The sequence below is a fragment of the Macrobrachium rosenbergii genome, chromosome 52 (genome assembly GCF_040412425.1).
Source record: "Macrobrachium rosenbergii isolate ZJJX-2024 chromosome 52, ASM4041242v1, whole genome shotgun sequence".
NCBI lineage: Eukaryota > Metazoa > Arthropoda > Malacostraca > Decapoda > Palaemonidae > Macrobrachium > Macrobrachium rosenbergii.
This window is the reverse complement of record NC_089792.1, coordinates 17,354,421-17,371,920: the sequence shown is the minus strand read 5'-3', so window position 1 is coordinate 17,371,920 and position 17,500 is coordinate 17,354,421. Positions and strand designations below refer to the sequence as shown.

Genomic DNA, 17,500 nt, shown 5'->3' with positions numbered 1-17,500 from the left:
AGAATAATGAAAGTGCTACATTCTCAGTCATTACGCATACCACACATGAATCCGAACAGATATACGTATGGATAGATAGATACCCATTAGTAACTCTTAATCTAAGGTTTATTGATGCGTACAATAGAAATTGTTTACAGTGATTTGTTCCTCAGTGGAAAATAAATTTCTGAAGATGAATCTTTGGTTGTACATTAGCTGATGCAATTGAGGTTCGTTTAAGGTACATTTGAAATATGTTCCTAAGAATTTTGTTTTTATTTTGTTTTATTTAGGCATTATTTATGGTTTTTGGAGAACGCTGTCTTAATGAAATTTCATGCGGTTTTTTGGTGGTTGTCATACTCTGAGTCTTGAAGGAAACAGTAAAACAGCGCTTTCGTGTATTTAATACACACACACACAGATATATATTATATACATATATACATGCATATATGTATGTATACTGTATATATATACATCTATATATGTTTGTATTGTTTATACCTGCATTTATCAGTGTTTGCAGCAATACTGAGCGTTACACTAACTTTGTTTTTTTTAAAAAGTGATGGAAATCTCAGCGCCTGCAAAATTCTTTACCCCCTAAGCAGAAAGTCCTTTGGTCCCTTCCTTCCCTTGTTAAGGCTGTCAATATAAACATAAACAAGACACCTCATGCATCAAGCATTCTCCCACTCAAGTCGTCTTCCTCCCAAGCATTTCTTAAGAACAGACACCCCATCTAAACACATTATATTAGTTGTTAGGAGGAGGAGGAGGAGCAGCTGTCATCACTGGCATGCGCCGACTCATAGCCACTTTCACTGTCTATAGGCCTGTACAGGCCTATTAGACCTGTGAAGTGCTGCCGAGAAAGCATGGGGAAGAAAGTAGGAAATAAGGGGAAGAGGATAATGTGAAAATGGAATAAATGGCTGTTGTTATTTTTCATCAATATCTTGTTGGATTTTTAATTTTCATATTTTAATGCCTTAGTAGAAGCGCTTTTATTTAACATAAAAGAAAGACCTGCGAGAGAAAGAATGTGAAATGGTCATTATTATCATGATTTATCCCCCGCTGTTACTAACTACTCTTGCTGCTACTACAACTACAACTATTGCTTCAGTTATATGACCTTCCTTAGTAATAGTTTATTGTTTTTTTTTCTTATTTTTACAAACTTCATATTTATTTCTTTTGCAAGTACAAGATGGGAATCGTATTTCTTGACCCTGATGTGTAGTAGGAGAGTAGGCTTCCTTAAGCACAGATGCGCGCATATGGGAGTACGCGTGCGCGCGCAGGTTCTCACAAGGTCATGGCACCATCTGGGTATCGGGGCTTCAGTACCCGACCATCCCATTAGGAACTTTCTCTACGTTGTCCTTTTCATTTCATCTGTCATCCAGTTTCCTTTACAAAGTCAGCCGCATTATATTGCCTTTATTTTTACCATTCCTTTTCACTGTTTTCAGTTGGCAGACTTTATGTCCGTTAGGTTATAAACTTTTAAACCAACTGTGGTCACTGCTGATCCAGAAAAATCTCATGGGAGGTGCCAATTTTTATATTATACATTTATATATCTATATATATATATATATATATATATATATATATATATATATATATATATATATATATATATATATTATATATAATATATATTTATATTATATAATACGTGAAGTATTTCGGTCGCATCATAGTATAATATATTTTCTTCAGTGTATCATTCAGCATTTAAGTATAAACTATGAAATGGGCAGCAAATCGCCTGTTCTATCAGGAAATATACCGAATCCATTATTATTATCATTGAGATTATTGTTATTGCTATTATTATTTTTTCTCAAAATTTTTTTTTATTTCTATATATTTTTTGTTTTTTCCCATTTTTATATTTCTCATATATGTTATTTTTATCTAAATCTTCAATATTATTATTTTGTCATTATTTTTCATGGGGGGGCCCACGTGCCCAGGCCCCCCCTCCTGGATCCGCTAGTGACTGTAGTTACTTTCTTACTGATTTATAAAGAGCGTGGATTAGGAAATATTTCATCTAAATATATTTTATGTTTTCCTTTATAGTTTCCCTAACAAGTATCAGTTTAATAAAAGTTTCCCTATTTCGTTTTGAACAGATGGTTTCCGAACTAACCGTTTTTTAGAATAAAATGGCGTTCACGACAGAATTAATCAAAATAGAATCCTCACCAAATATTTAGAAGGAAGTGATTTCCTTGGGCTATATAAACACCTTGTTCTCCTCGTGAGGTTTCATACTGAGCTTTATTAATGTATTTTTCCCTTTACATTACATTTCTCTGTATAACTGGTTGGCATAAGGGAAATTTAGGAAGTGATCGTGGCATCCAGTCTTGACATTCCGGTAATAAAAGAACTGGCTTTTCAGTAAACATTTCACCAGGGAGGTTTGATTTTCTAGCGTTCTTTCTTTTCCATAACTAAATATTCTATCTGTAACTTTACTATGTATAGTATTATATCTACACGTGTACGTTGTGTAGCACTGTTTTTTTCTGCGTATCATGCATGTTTTATACATATAAATATAAAATATATATATATATATATACAAATAAACATATATATGTGTGTATTCATGTGTGTATATATATATGTATATATATATATATATATATATATATATATATATATATATATATATATATATATATATATATATTTGTATATATGAATATAGTTATCACATAAATTACAACGTAAACACCGCATACGCTTCAAGCTCTAATATTTCTGATTTCGTTGAAATCCCTCGGTTAACGATAAACAAATATGAATTGGACCGTAATTATGTCAGAGCAAAGGTAGCGCGGGCGACACCAAAGGCCTTCACGGCACAATATTTACATTAAAGCAAGTGACGGGAAACGTGCTTCAAGAGGGTTTGCTCAGCACCTTTCTCTCTTTTCCTCCCCCCCCCCTCTTCTAGACCTGATATACTGGTTGATTTTTAAACTGTCAGAAATGTGTCCTCTCCTCAGCTTTTGCCTTGCAGAATTGCGGATGTTTCCTGATGATATAGTGAGAATGAAAACGTTCAAGGATTGGAAACAAAGAGTCCTGTTAAATCATGAATCTCTGGGATCACAAAGGCGCAGGTTTAGGATGAGTGCCGAACGTGTGCTTGAAACGGAAATTCATGCACGTAGTTCGAAATAAAGAACAAAACCGCTCGCTCTTAAAACGATCGTTTGTTTTTCATACTTTATTACGAATCATTACTTACTCGAAGAGACTTCACTTTTTTAAGCTCGGAAGTCATATACCCATATCGCCTGCTCTTCTTGCCTCTCATAGTGTGCCTTGCAAGTCCCGTTACCAAATTAGCATTGGCTATCTAAGTTCAGCTTTCATACTTGTTGCTCTTAGGGTCCTTAACGTTTACTATAGGAAATAAGAAGCTGACTTCGTTTAATCGGCGTGTTTGGCATCTCTTGCGGCTGTGAGATAATCATTCAACGTCTTTCATGGCCAATGATGAAGGGTCTGGCTGTCATTGAAGGCTCAGTGAATTGTCTTTGCAGTTTTTTCTCTTTGTGGCTCGTAATCAGTTCTTTGAATTTCCAGCAGCTGGTAGGTGAAAGTGAATAAAAAAAGTAAAACAAATTGTCTTAGAACATTATATAATGAATTCCAAAAGTTTTGATGACGACTGCTGATCTAATGAATAGATGAAATTAGAAGGAAAACGTCCTGCAGCCTGATGCAGTCCAAAGTCTATGCCAGGCGTGGTTTTTCTTTCCACTTCATTCGGGGAAAGAAAATCTTCTCCGCATAGTTAGTCGATACAAGCTCTGTGCCATGATTGCTTGAAATATATATAAAAAAAAAATTAAACGTGATATACTTGTGCTAATATATATATATATATATATATATATATATATATATATATATATATATATATATATATATACAGTATATATAATGTGTTGTGTAAAGGGAAGTTTTAAAGCACTGAGATGAATAGTCGGCGTAACGAATGAGGATAAATAGCATCGAAATGAGTTAGGGATAAGGCGAAAATCTGCTAAAGAGGATTATAGCATATACAGAAGAGTCCCTGGGCTGTCTGGTAAACCGGAGAGAATGCTGGTGAGACGGATGATTTGGAAGTATTGAGAGGAATGAGAAGAGGGAAACTGGGAAGTGAATGAGTTGTTGGAACGACGTGGCCTTTATTTAATGTGTGAAGCTCGAGATTGTGTGCAAGATCTAGAAGAGTTGAGGGATGACGTTTATTGGTGAGGCTTCTGTGTAGATAAATGCAGTTGATTTAAGTTTTTTTTATTTTACTTGTGTCTCCTTTATTTATTTTTGTCTTAATAAATTCATTCTTGCTGTTAGTGTCATTAATAATACCTCTTAAAAATAAAAGATGTAATTTTAAGCATTTCTTCTTAGGCAAATTTTATGTTAATGATTTCTTCTGTACTTTTGATAACCCTACTATATAACGCGTAATGTTTATCCATGTATTTTTTCTGTATGTAACTGCTAGCTATGACGAATAATTCCCAACCTTAGGTTTGCCGTCGTTCAGTCCGCGATCAACCCTTCCCATCACTGACCCCTAAACAAGCATACAGAATGAAGGAACCTTTTTGTGAACTCCGTGTCACATCACCGTCCTCTCTGACAACACGGATGCGCCAGTCATACACGTTTAATGAGAGAACCGAAAACTTGACGTTTTTCCTCGAGCAGGGATATTGTTTTGGCCTCGCTGCAGCAGCATGAGTAAGTGAGCAATTCAAGGGAAGGCAACAGGTGCGATGTGTCAGCACTTGACAAGGCAGATGATGAATGCCCCCTGAGGTTAAACGAGGATAAAGGATGACTTCCAAGTTAAAAGAAATCGCGGAGAAGAAAAAATAATGTTGACACCCACGAAATATGGGAGTTAAGTGCTGAGTTCTCTTTTTCTTTATGCAGTTTTTTGGGGGCGATGAAAAGGTTCCGGTACGCTCCTTTGATATGAAATTTGGGGAAGACATATGATTTGCAGATTCTCTTTCTTTATACGTAAGTCTGGCTGTCCGTCTCCCTCCCTCTTTCTGTATTTATGTACTGTATATAAATTTATGTACTATAGAATCACGGTAATTGTACTTGTCTCTTGGGAAAGGCTGGTGACATTAGCCACAATCTGGTAACCGAATGGTTTATTGCAAAAGAACGCTCTTTGTAACCTCCCGTGTAGAGTATGTTATTTTGTCAGTAAAACCTATTTTGCCAAAATATCGCTGTACAAAATACAAGAGTTTTACTCTAGATTTTGAAAATCATTTTAGGGAAAACCCCGTAATTTAATATACAATAGGAATAGTTACTTGTAAGGCATGCGTTGCTCTTCGGCCATTTGTTTGTTTGGTTCAGAAAAGGCATATTAGCAGATTAAACTACATTTTCATAGAATTCGTATACATGATAGATTGTATAAATGAATTATTGCTTCTTATTCTTATGGTGAAGAAAATAGTCCCACATTGAGCATGGTCATGTAAGTAGAAATGAATCATTCAAGGACCCTTAGCCGTTTTGGTTTTTAAAGATTATAGTATGTACAACATCTTGTATAGAGAACCTCTGTAATCCTGTGATAGCCATTGCAAGCCGTATCACCTTGTAGTTCAAGTAAATCTGACCCTGTTTCGACACCGCTCACGTCACTGATTATATAATTTGGAATAGGGGGAACTTGGACTGTCTGAATTTGCAGTAATTCCAATATGTGGAGGTTAAGTCAAAGTATAAGAGATATGTTATTTTTGGGGCGCCATGCACAGCTATGATAAATTGACTTTCTGGTGATGTTAAGTGTTATTCACATCAGCTATCGCGCATTAAAATGGAAATAAAAATGTGACGAAAAATCATAATTTTCTAAATAGAACTTACTCACAGACTTATTCATTTGATGTCTGTCTAAGTTAGCTTTCATGAGAAAAGTAACGGTCCAAAATAAAGACTTGATATTATTAAGAGAAATAAAACTCTTCCTACGTTTTGGCCGACAAAAATTATTTATATAAAATAAAAGAATAGAGATATATAACTTTTTTGAACCCTGTAACTTATTTGTTGTTCTAATCATTACACATTAAAGCATATTACCTTGTTTTGACGGCATTTTGTACACTTTGCATATATTTAAAACTAGTATAATTTGTTATTACAATAATAGTTTGCATACAAAACATGACGTCAGGACAAAGAATCATTTTCACCCGCGGCTAATTCCAGGGTTACATGTATTAGCATGCAGGAATCACTAAACCTAAACAAGTAATGTACAGTACTTCAAGTCCTTGTATAATGTATTTGGCTTGCATTCACAAAATTATTTAAATTGCGTGGTTATTTTTGACGGTAGGAGTGTACATGTAATGACTATAATTTAGAAGCAAAAGACGTAATGAACAAACAGAAAGCAACTAATAAATTCTGTCTGATAAGTCAGTCACTCTTATTTAGATGAGAAATAAAAATCGTGAAGACGAATAAAGAATTAGTAAATGTTAAATGTAAGGCTTTGCAGATGAAAAGTATTTTTTTTAACCATTATAACATGTGTATTTCTAGTAATTTTTTATTTAGCATTACTTGGGCAGTTGCTCTGATACGTCACTGTATAAACAGGATATTATTTGGCAAAGTTGGTTAAAATGTTGAGGTCGTCAGTTGGTCATAGAAAGATGTTAAATAATGAAGAATTTCAATTTTGCACAGTAGTGATCTAAGTAATCCTTTCCTTATATTTTTTGCTTTATTGCAATGATTCTGGTGTACTAAATACAAGGTAATGAATGATATGTATTAGCATTGATTAGAATTTGACCTCATTTTGATTTCTTGACCAGGAGAAATCATTTGATTCATTGCCGTTAAATAATTTCAGAAAAAGAATATAACCAACGCAACAGTCATGATTGAGGGATCAGATCTTGCCTGGCCGATGCGTCAAGCTCCGTTAAATCGGGGTTTGTGGAGCACCGTGTAACCTCTCTATAGCAACCAAACACGTGCACGGAAGGAGGTTGTGTCATATTACATCCTTTGAGACTCGGTTCGAGATTTCAATGGGACTTTCCTTTAGGATGCCGAGATTTACAACGCTTAATGGGTCCCTCAAGCTAACGGATGTCTAGCATAGACGTTTTGAAGTATGCGCTAAGTATGGTTGATTTCGAGACTTTTTCCCTTATGGCTAACCTGTCAGTATTTAATAATAATAATAATAACAGTTTTTGCTGCATAAATAAGACTGACAGCGAAGGGATTGCTATTGGTAATAAATTGTTCAAAGTAGTAGACAGTAACAATGCTGTAATATTGCTTAACAATCATGATAATTATAAAAAGAGGTCATTGGCAGTAATATGCAACTGAAAGTGAAACAGTATTTGGTAGTAATGCGAATATAGTAGGATTACAAGGAACTAAATCCACTGTCCATCTATCTATCTGTCTATCTATCTATCTATCTATCTATCTATCTATCTCTATCTATATGTGCGTGTGTTTGTAGGTCTAGGAGTAAATGAGCCCTAGTAGACAGTGGTTAGGACTCACGCCTCACCAAGGAGAGGTCTCATGCTGGATTCCCATGCTTTTGGCATGCTCTGTTGAATCCCATTCTTAAATTATTATCCAAAGACATAAAATATATATTTGGTAGTCAACTGAATGTAGAGCATCGCCACCAGGGTGAACTACATGGGGCTAACAACCTCATCCCAAAAGATCTTCTGAGAAGCAATCCACTTTGAAGGCAAGTCATATATATATATATATATATATATATATATATATATATATATATATATATATATATATATATATATATATATATATATATATATATATATATATATATATATATATATTTAGTTAGTTAGTGACAAATGAGCATTAGGGGACAAGTGTATCACTAGATATCAGCTTATGGACAGAATCGGTTTCTCATGTGGGCAGTCCTTTCTCATGTCACCAAAGGCATTGTCAGCCATGATGGATATCATCCCACTTTCCTAGGTGACGGCGAATGCCTGCCAACGACCATCAGTAATAATGGCAGTTAAAAGTACTGTGAACAATAATTAATGAGGAAAAGGAGGATGGAGGAGGCGCATTACTGAATGACAGGTTTTAATGCACCAGTAAGATTATGTAAGACAAACTTTCCTCAGACAGACTTCTTGGATACTCGGAGGTATATAGTGCGTTCGAGACAATCTGTTACCTGTGCGTGCCACTGACGTTTATGAGGGACCTTGTACCAGATGTTGTTCCTGGCCTCTTCTCACAACTAAGCAGGAAGGCTCTGTTTTCGGTCTTCATGCCTCAGTTGCTTTACCTCCTATAGATCAGTAACAACACGAAGTACCGTAATAATTATCTACTGAATATAATAGAACCAAGTTTCGAAAACATTCGAAATCACGGACCTTTTTATTTTCATTTAGAAATTTTCCTTCCCAGGGCAAGACGAGAACCCAGATTTCTAGGGAAGTTCCACTCCGACCCGCAACCTGTGATCGCATCCCTACGTACACACATGATACGGAACCCTCGTGCCTGCGGTTTGTCAGCTCATACATGTGTGGTGCGAAGGTACGAGCGTTGACAGGCAACTTGTTAAAAGGAAGGCCGGATGTCTCATTATTGGAACAACAACGAAGTTTCTCTCTCTCTCTCTCTCTCTCTCTCTCTCTCTCTCTCTCTCTCTCTCTCTCGTTCTTCTTTTTCTTCTTCTCCTGCAATCTCTCTTTTTGTTGTTCTTCTTCTTCTGCAAACGGTTCTCATTTGCTTTTTATTTCATTCACCGTACTTCACTCTACTCTTTCTACAAAAACGGAGTATGGCCATCCGCCCATAGTCACCCTAAAGTGAACCTGGGTCCCATATATATTCTTTTAGAGGAAGTGGTTCCATATATTACTTCTTTCGATGCCTGGTATTTTAAGTGGTCCCTTTTCCTGAAAAACCATTCGGGCATCTGTTGACTAAAGAGACGAGTTAGGGGCAAGGAAGGTTTAACGAGATCTGGAAGATTACTCATTTCTGAAGTCGCCACACACTTCTGGCACCCCCACCACCTTCCCACTCCTAGGGAAAAAGTCGTTGTCGTAAAAATATTATATATATATATATATATATATATATATATATATATATATATTATATATATATATATATATACTATATATACGTTAGTTTAAATCACGAAAAATTAAGAACGTGATGATTATACGAACAAAGTTACAGCCACGAAGGAAAATTGAAACGCTGGAGATGCTAAGTACTTTCGTCTTATTACCAAGACATGGTCACATGTGATATTTTTTTTATATATTGCCTTTCTGAAAGAAAGTGCTTCTTCGACACCAGTTTGCTTATTCAGTTAATTTAGGAACAATAAGTCAACGAACATGTCTTTCTGTTTTCCGTTAACCAAACAATTACACACACACACACACCCTGATCAGTGTTTTCATTTTCTAGTGTTTAATGCACTTTTCTTATAATAATGTTGTCTTAATGCACTTTGTTTGAATAATGTTGTCTTGGTGCCGTGTTTGATTGTGGTTTGTAAGAAAATATTTTTAACCAAACTAATATGAATGATATTATAGTGATAAACTTCTAACTTTATAAATTAATATGCAGATGCCAGTATGACAAATATGAATGAATCCCGGATTAAAGAATATTGCAGTAAAATAAAATATTTTTTTATTAATCTGGCTGCAATATTCTTATATTCCGAAAGGTAATAATTTTTTCAGTGAAATATTTTCAGAATCTAAGGATACGAGTGCTAGGGAAAACATTCTGCGTCCTTAAACTGGTAGGCAACCATCTGGACGGTGATTAAAAAATAACTCATGGAATTATTTTTTTTCTACTCATCTCATATCCCCAGGCATAGGCTTCTCATTGGTCAAGATGAGCGTTGCGTGGCTGGTCGGTGATTGGCTGCTCGGCACGTGTTCCCTTGGCATTCTTCGGGTTACCACTTAATATATATTTGCTCTTTGCTTTTCCGCTGTTATCTGTCTTCGAATGAGTTTTCCGAAGAAGATATCACTGTCTTAATTTTGTGAAATAGTGTTAGGTTAGTGTCTTGTCATTTACTAGTTAAATTCCCAGTTTTAAAGAAAATCCCGTTCCATAACCGCCGTACAGCATCTGTTCCCATCGGCACATCTACATCCACCTCAAGAACACGTCAGAAAAGAGAGTGCGGGTTCTTCTGCCCTTTCTGTCCCATGATCGTCAGTGATTCGCCTACACCAGACGTGAATGGGTGTGCCGTCTCTGGCTATGAGCGGCGCCCAACGTGGACTCTAGATAAATCGCGCATTCGCTCACTTTGGTGCAACACGCGCTGAGACATTTCTCGTTTGTAATCCCTGGTGACGTCTCTTGTTTGGGAAGTTGTTACTACAACTTCATCAACATTCCAAGATGGTCGTTTTGAAGAACGACTACTCGCATTGCCCACTGAAGAAACGGCCTTTGTCCGTTTGTTATGAAAACGCAGGTAAGTGTCTCTTGGAGGACCTTGTGTTTCTTGTCTCTTAGAAGGGGTTGGTTTGGTCGTTTTTGTATTTAGAGTAAATGATGTATTCGAAGTTACCTTCCAGTAGTGCCCTTTTTTTATTATAAATAAGTATACACTGAAGTATTCCGTAATTATTCTAGAAAAAATTAGCACTTCGTCCTTTTTCTCCATTGTAGAAACTGGGGATTTTTGTCTTTATGTTTCATTCATTAGTTTTACTGAGACCTAAATGTCATGTCGAAAATAATTAATTATGTCTTAAGCGTATATTATTATTATTATTATTTTTATTATTATTTTTATTATTATTATTATTATTATTATTATTATTATTATTATTATTATTATTATTATTATCTCATCACGAGCAAAACATAAAGAAAATTTCATATATTGTCTTGTAATTCATCTTATATTCAATTGTTAATCGGTATATAAAAAAAAAATCTTTTAATCTTTTCCTTTGAAATTGTTGCTTGAAGGTTTAACACTGCTGCTTTTTCTCTCCCCGTTTTTGTAATTAGAAAAAAGTTTAACAGGAAGAATATAACTTATGAAAAACAAGTGTCATTTTACTTATAAAGAAAAAAGCAGTTTCCAAACTGGGAATGCAAGTCATCATGTGCATGTGTTATATATATATATATATATATATATATATATATATATATATATATATATATATATATATATAGTAGGTAGATTTGTATATCTATATATGTATACATATATAGATTATATATATATATATATATATATATATATATATATATATATATATATATTATATAGATATATAAATATATATATATATATATATATATATATATATATATATATATATATATATATATAAATATATATATATATATATAATCCAAGTTTTTTGCATAATCGTTGAGGGGTGAGTGTACGTGTGTAAACAAAAAACTCTAGTTTTTGCAGCGTTGTTTCGAATTCCGTTACAGACATTATAGGGGATTTATCTGTTGTCTGTTGACGCTACTAACGTTTCATCCTTTGTTATCGCATGTTTTCTTCTGTCCCATAGTATTCTATTGTCGTTGTAGAATAAAAAAAAAAACCGTGTCAGAAGAAATGGCAAATAGTAAAAAAGAAAGGTTGTCAGAAGAAATTGCCAAATGATAAAAAAAACCGTGTCAGAAGAAATTGCCAAATAATAAGAAATAAACCGTGTCAGAAGAAATTGCCAAATAATAGAAATAAACCGTGTCAGAAGAAATACAGAAAGAAAAAATCGGATAATAAATTCCATGCATAAGCGTAGAGTTTATATTTTTCATATATAATTTTTTCGTAATTTTTAAAGAAATGGGCCAAAGGCTTCGCACTGAAATTCACATTGTAATTTTTTTATTTGTTATGTGTTTATTATTCGTGTCAGTTATTTTTTTCCATCATGGCACGATGGTTCTCAATTTTGCTATTCCTTTATCTTGTTTTGTAAATCAAGTGTATTTTAACGTTTTTTTTTTTAGTAAGTCTCTCTCTCTCTCTCTCTCTCTCTCTCTCTCTCTCTCTCTCTCTCTCTCTCTCTCTCTCTCTCTCTCTCTCTCTCTCTGTGTGTGTGTGTGTGTGCCTGAGTGTGAGTGTGAAGAATTTTGTTAAAAGTAATGATATCATTAACGCTATTAGGACGTTCATTCAACATTTCCACCGTACCATTAATCCCTGCAAACACGTGAAGTGGCGCAGTAAGTCATGTACATGCGAAATCCCTTAGATGTAGGATACACGTGACCATTTGGCTGCCAGTGAAAAAAAAAAGCAGTCTATTTAATGAGAGAGTCCTTATCTCGTCCAGTTTACCCTATATGAAATTCCATTTTAAAGAGACTGGTCTCAACGACGAAAAAAAAACCTGCTGATATGGTTTCTTTATATTGACCAACTGCATTGGGTACAGTTTTTATAAAAATTAAAAATAAAGTTCCATTGCTTTTTCTGTATTTCCAAAAAATAACAAATGAATAGAAATAAATTTTTTTTTTTTTTTTTTTATTGTATGTAAGAAGAATCTGCAGACAACGTTAACAAGAAAATTATTTCAGATCTCGTATTGGTATTTCCAGACGTATTTCAATATTTTATGTCAAATGCATTTTCTAGTAAAGGAACATTTGTATGTCGAATGAAAAGAAATCAGAAATTTAAAATAGGTTTGGCTGATGCAAGAAAACGCCTGATTTCTTTTTAAAGAAATGAGTTTTGATTTCCCGGAATGAATTTTATTATGAGTAGTAATCGACGCAGAAATCACTTGCATACCGTAGAAAATCATGGCAGAGTAAGGAATTCGACTAAAGTTTTTTTTTTTTTTCTAAGCAAATGCATAATTCCGTGATATTGATGGAATACGAATATTCCTCATGCTACAGAATACCATCTTTGCAATTCAAATATAAGAAATAACTGTGCAAAGGAACTACACGTCATTTCCAAGAAATGGAGAAAGACCACAGCGAAAAGTAGCAGCTTCAGAAAACACTGGATATCTCTCTCTCTCTCTCTCTCTCTCTCTCTCTCTCTCTCTCTCTCTCTCTCTCACACACACACACACACACACACACACACACACACACTTATTAGAAAGTTATATTGACTTGAAAAACCGGATGTTAAGAATAAAAGCTGAAAATTAAATATTAAATGAGTAGTTAATCTGAATATCGTATAAAAAATATTTTAATTAAAGTTTATTGATATATCTGTCACAATGACCTACACTATTTTTGCAACGACTGCAGTTTTTCCACATCGTTTCTGTGCCCCTGTTTTGTCTCCTGTAGCTATCACTCGTATTCAGTTTCCTTCTGTATATCATGATCTTTTTGTTATCCTCCTCCTCCAAATCCCGTGGACAGCAGTAATGTTTTTAGTATGAATCAAATTTTACAAAAATGTTTATGCCCCTAGAACTATGTTGCAGCCCTGTACTCGTTTCGCATCCGTACCTTGAGAAAGAGAACCACGCAATACACAAGCATCAGTCAAGTAAAAAGGTCCACTTCCGGTAATCCGGTTCCATGACCTGAGAAATCCGAACTTCACTCGGTCCAAATCTCCTTTTCCGCTCATCTGAATTCTTTCTAATTGATTGGAGCCCAATGCCTTAGGTTATTATTTTGTGATTATGGAGAATCACCCTATCGTTCTCATAAGCGGCTGAATGTCGTCATATGTGGGAAGGACGTTCTGAAAAAATTATTTTTGAAATACAACTGATACAAGTAGCAGATATAAACTGAAAGATTTTGATTTAATGGCCAGGACAGCAAGTTTAGTTTCAGAGAGGTGTAAAAAGATGTTAGTGAGTGTAGTAGGGTAACGAGATGTTCTTTGCAGCGAAATTATCCCAGTACATAAAACGTGGTGGTCTGTTCGTACTTCTGGTGTTTTATGGTCTCTTGTGTTGTGCTGTAGTTCGTTATTGTGTTTCTGAAATAACTTAGGTTTGTTGATTCCTTTACGATAAATCTCTCTCTCTCTCTCTCTCTCTCTCTCTCTCTCTCTCTCTCTCTCTCTCTCTCTCTCTCTCTCTCTTTTCCCACACGTAACTGAACCAGCATTTGGATTTTCCTTAATGTTATGGTCAGCAGTTTTGTTTTCTCCTTGCTGTTATTGTTATCATTAACGAAATTACAATTTTTATGATAATTTTTGTCATTTTTATCGTAAGAGTGACTTTTGCCATTGCATTTCTCCTAGCTGCTGTTGACGTTGTTATCACATGACTCATCTGAATTATACAGACATACGTTTACTTTTTCTTCGAAGTCCGACTGCAATTTCAGAATAACTTCATTTCTTTTTCCCCTTTATTTTACTACTGCTCCTAAAACCAGAGCAGAAAAGTCAGCTGTAACTCTTAATGGATGCCTTCTTTTATCGGAGCGTAAAATGCAGGGAGAATTCCCCATAACCGTCAGGGGAAGAAATGCCGACAACTGCCTTGATGGCTCCCCTTTGCCCAGTCCTTACCCTCCTTGCCCGCAGACAAGATGACCGAAGTTATGAAAAAATAAGAGCGCACTGAAAGCTGTCTTTGTTTTGAGAGAGAGAGAGGTTGGACTTTAGAATCCTAAGACCGAAAACTTCAAAGTAACCCACAGATGTCACTCTTGATTGTTCTTATATTCACAGGAGAGAGAGGAAAAAATCCTCCCTCACTCCCTCATTTCCCTGTCTCTTCTTCTGGCGCTTTCCTGACTTGATTTTATGACCCGCATTACCGCTGCTCGTAAATTCGAGGAGTCGTCTTAGGTGATATGTATCACTGCAGGCTTACACTGCCTGTATCTCAGGTACATATCAGCTGCCAATTTTTTTCGCTCTCTCTCTCTCTCTCTCTCTCTCTCTCTCTCTCTCTCTCTCTCTCTCTCTCTCTCTCTCTCATCTCATAGCAAGCGTATTCAAATAGTAAAGATTGTCATTGTTAGAAATGGAGAATAAAATTTACGATAATCTTATTTACTTATTTTTAACTAGCTACAGAGATCTTTCGAGAGAGTGTTCCGCTCTCTTTATTCATGTGAGCACATAGAAAGAACTTGGCTTTCCAAGAAAAATATTTAAATTACAACAAAACTGATTTGCGGAAAGTTTTGTTTTATGAAGTGTTCAGGATGATATTTGTTATTCAGTAAGATGTAATATACGTTTCTGAATGTGTCGTAAAGCCTTTAACAATAATAATGAATGTTGTTTGTTATGGATTTTTTTTTATTTAAAAAGAGCTTTATCTTTTGAATATTAGCGATATGATAAAGAATTAGAATTTATAGTTTTAAGACACGTGCTTTTTATGTGTCGCTTAGTCATTAGTGGTAAAGAATTACCATGTGACCTTCGTCTGTAGAGCAAGTAGTTTTATAAACTACGATTTTCTTAAGAATTTGTTGTCACCTGCATGTTTGAAAGTATGCGTAAATGTTGCATATATTCATTATATTAATTTAGAATAACTTTTACTTTTCAAGTATTGCTACATCCTCCTAATATCTGTATATCCCAATATTTTAAATGAACGAAGAAATTTCCAGTGGAAAGTCTCTAAAACCCGGGAAGAAGAGAAACGAAATGGTCATATTGCTTATCAGTATTGATAGAAATGTCGAGTGTACATTTTTCAACATTCCAAAGTAACTTTTCCTCTTGTTTAGCCTCTCAGTTTTGGCAGAACGGTTTCCGAATCATAGTTTTCATTTTAAGTTAAAAATTTGAACATTTATCAAGTTGATTAGTTTAGTAATTGTTTTTTTTTATCTAATCCATTTCATAACACTAAATTAGAAATATGATTAAATCATTTATCAAATTGATTAGTTTACTATTTTTTTTTTATCTAACCTAATTCATAACTAAATTAGAAATATGATTAAATCAGCTGGGCAAAGGTAAGATCTATATATAAAATTAATAAAAGTTGTCTCAGCGCAACTACCTTGACCTGTTCATTTATTAATTGCCATTTTTTTTAAATCTCCTTTTCTGTAGAATCTTAGATTCTACAAGCTAATTTATGTTAATTTATTCATAGTCTTTTTTTCGCCCTTCTGTTTTCATCTACTTCGCAATGATAGCTTCATATGTTCTTGGACAGTAATTTGGAAGTAATTCCTCGAGTAATTTCTGTTATACAGAATTTCTAAAGCAATTCTTCTTTGTTTTCACAGGAGGAGAACAGACTGAGCCGCAGGACCTAAGCCTGAAGTGCGGCAAGGAAGCGCCTCTTATTCACCGATTAGAACCTCCATTTGTGCCTGAAGCCTTTTCACAAGTAGCGCAAATAAGAAATATATGCGTCGAAACTTCTTGTGGAAGCGATTTCGCAAACCAGCAAAGAACAGTATCCACCGATCAAGAAGGGGAGAACGCAGTTGCGTCGAACTCCAAGAGCGTTATTCTGACTCACAAATCTCGTGCAAACCATTCAGAGACGGAAAATGGGCATGTGCAAAGTACACCTCCTTCAGAAGGTTCCTCCTTACAAAATGCGCCTGTCGAAGACTCTCTCGTTCAAATGAAATTTTCCCATGTTATCAAAATGAACGATTCCTGTAAACAAGGAAACAAGCGGTTATATTCTGACTCTTTGGTTCTCACAGACAACTCTCAAAATGCAAGATCAAGTAATCATGAGGTACATGATGTCCCTAAACTTAGCCACAGAAGAAAAGAATACCCAGCGTCTCAGATGGCGTGCACCAGCAGAAATGGAAGTAGCCCCGAAGGGAAGAAAGTTAGGAGCGACAGACTTCACCCTCTTGACACTTCCGAGATGCCAACATGTTCCCAAAGTCATTCCCATGTTGGTTCACTCTTAGGAATGGATATTCCTTCCCTGCGAGTGCCTCCACCCCCATCTGATCATTTGAACCGTTTGAAAGTGCCTATATCTGCTGGACAACAGGGTGCTTCTTCACACAGTGACATTGTTCTTTTTACACCTCATGATAGTAGAATATCTAGTGTTAAGTGTACCTCCCCTATTCCATCTGCCCCTCATCGTCCATGGTTATCAGAGGGCCCACAGAAACACAGTTCTAAGCCTCATCCGAACTCGGAAAAAAACCCTTATGTACAGACCTCTCCCCCTCGGTCGTTCTTAGCTGGTCCTCCTGGTTTCTGGACAGGTATGGTGCCATTTTCGTGGCCCATGCCACCTATATTAGCCAACCCACAGCCACCATCCCCAAGAAGACTTCATCAAAGGGAGTGTTATTCCCCTGGCTCAGAATCTGCCTCGAGTGATGGCAGTAGTAGCAGTGTCAGAAGTGACGCCAGATATTCATGCACCGAGTGCAACAAGTCATACTCCACTTACTCTGGTCTCAGCAAACACAAACAGTTCCACTGCTCTGCCCTTGG

General features: G+C 35.4%; 1 protein-coding gene across 1 annotated transcript in view; it reads left to right on the top strand.

Moving 5' to 3' along the window:
• The window catches only part of LOC136833725 (protein snail-like), a 94,467-nt gene that overhangs the window by 76,313 nt on the left and 654 nt on the right, over positions 1–17,500 (top strand). Inside the window, exons 2-3 of the mRNA XM_067095937.1 lie at positions 9,968–10,588; positions 16,306–17,500. The exon at positions 16,306–17,500 is cut by the window's right edge and continues 654 nt beyond it. Coding sequence (XP_066952038.1) covers positions 10,513–10,588; positions 16,306–17,500 — 1,271 coding nt within the window. The 5' untranslated portion in view covers positions 9,968–10,512. The remainder of the gene's footprint in view (positions 1–9,967; positions 10,589–16,305) is intronic.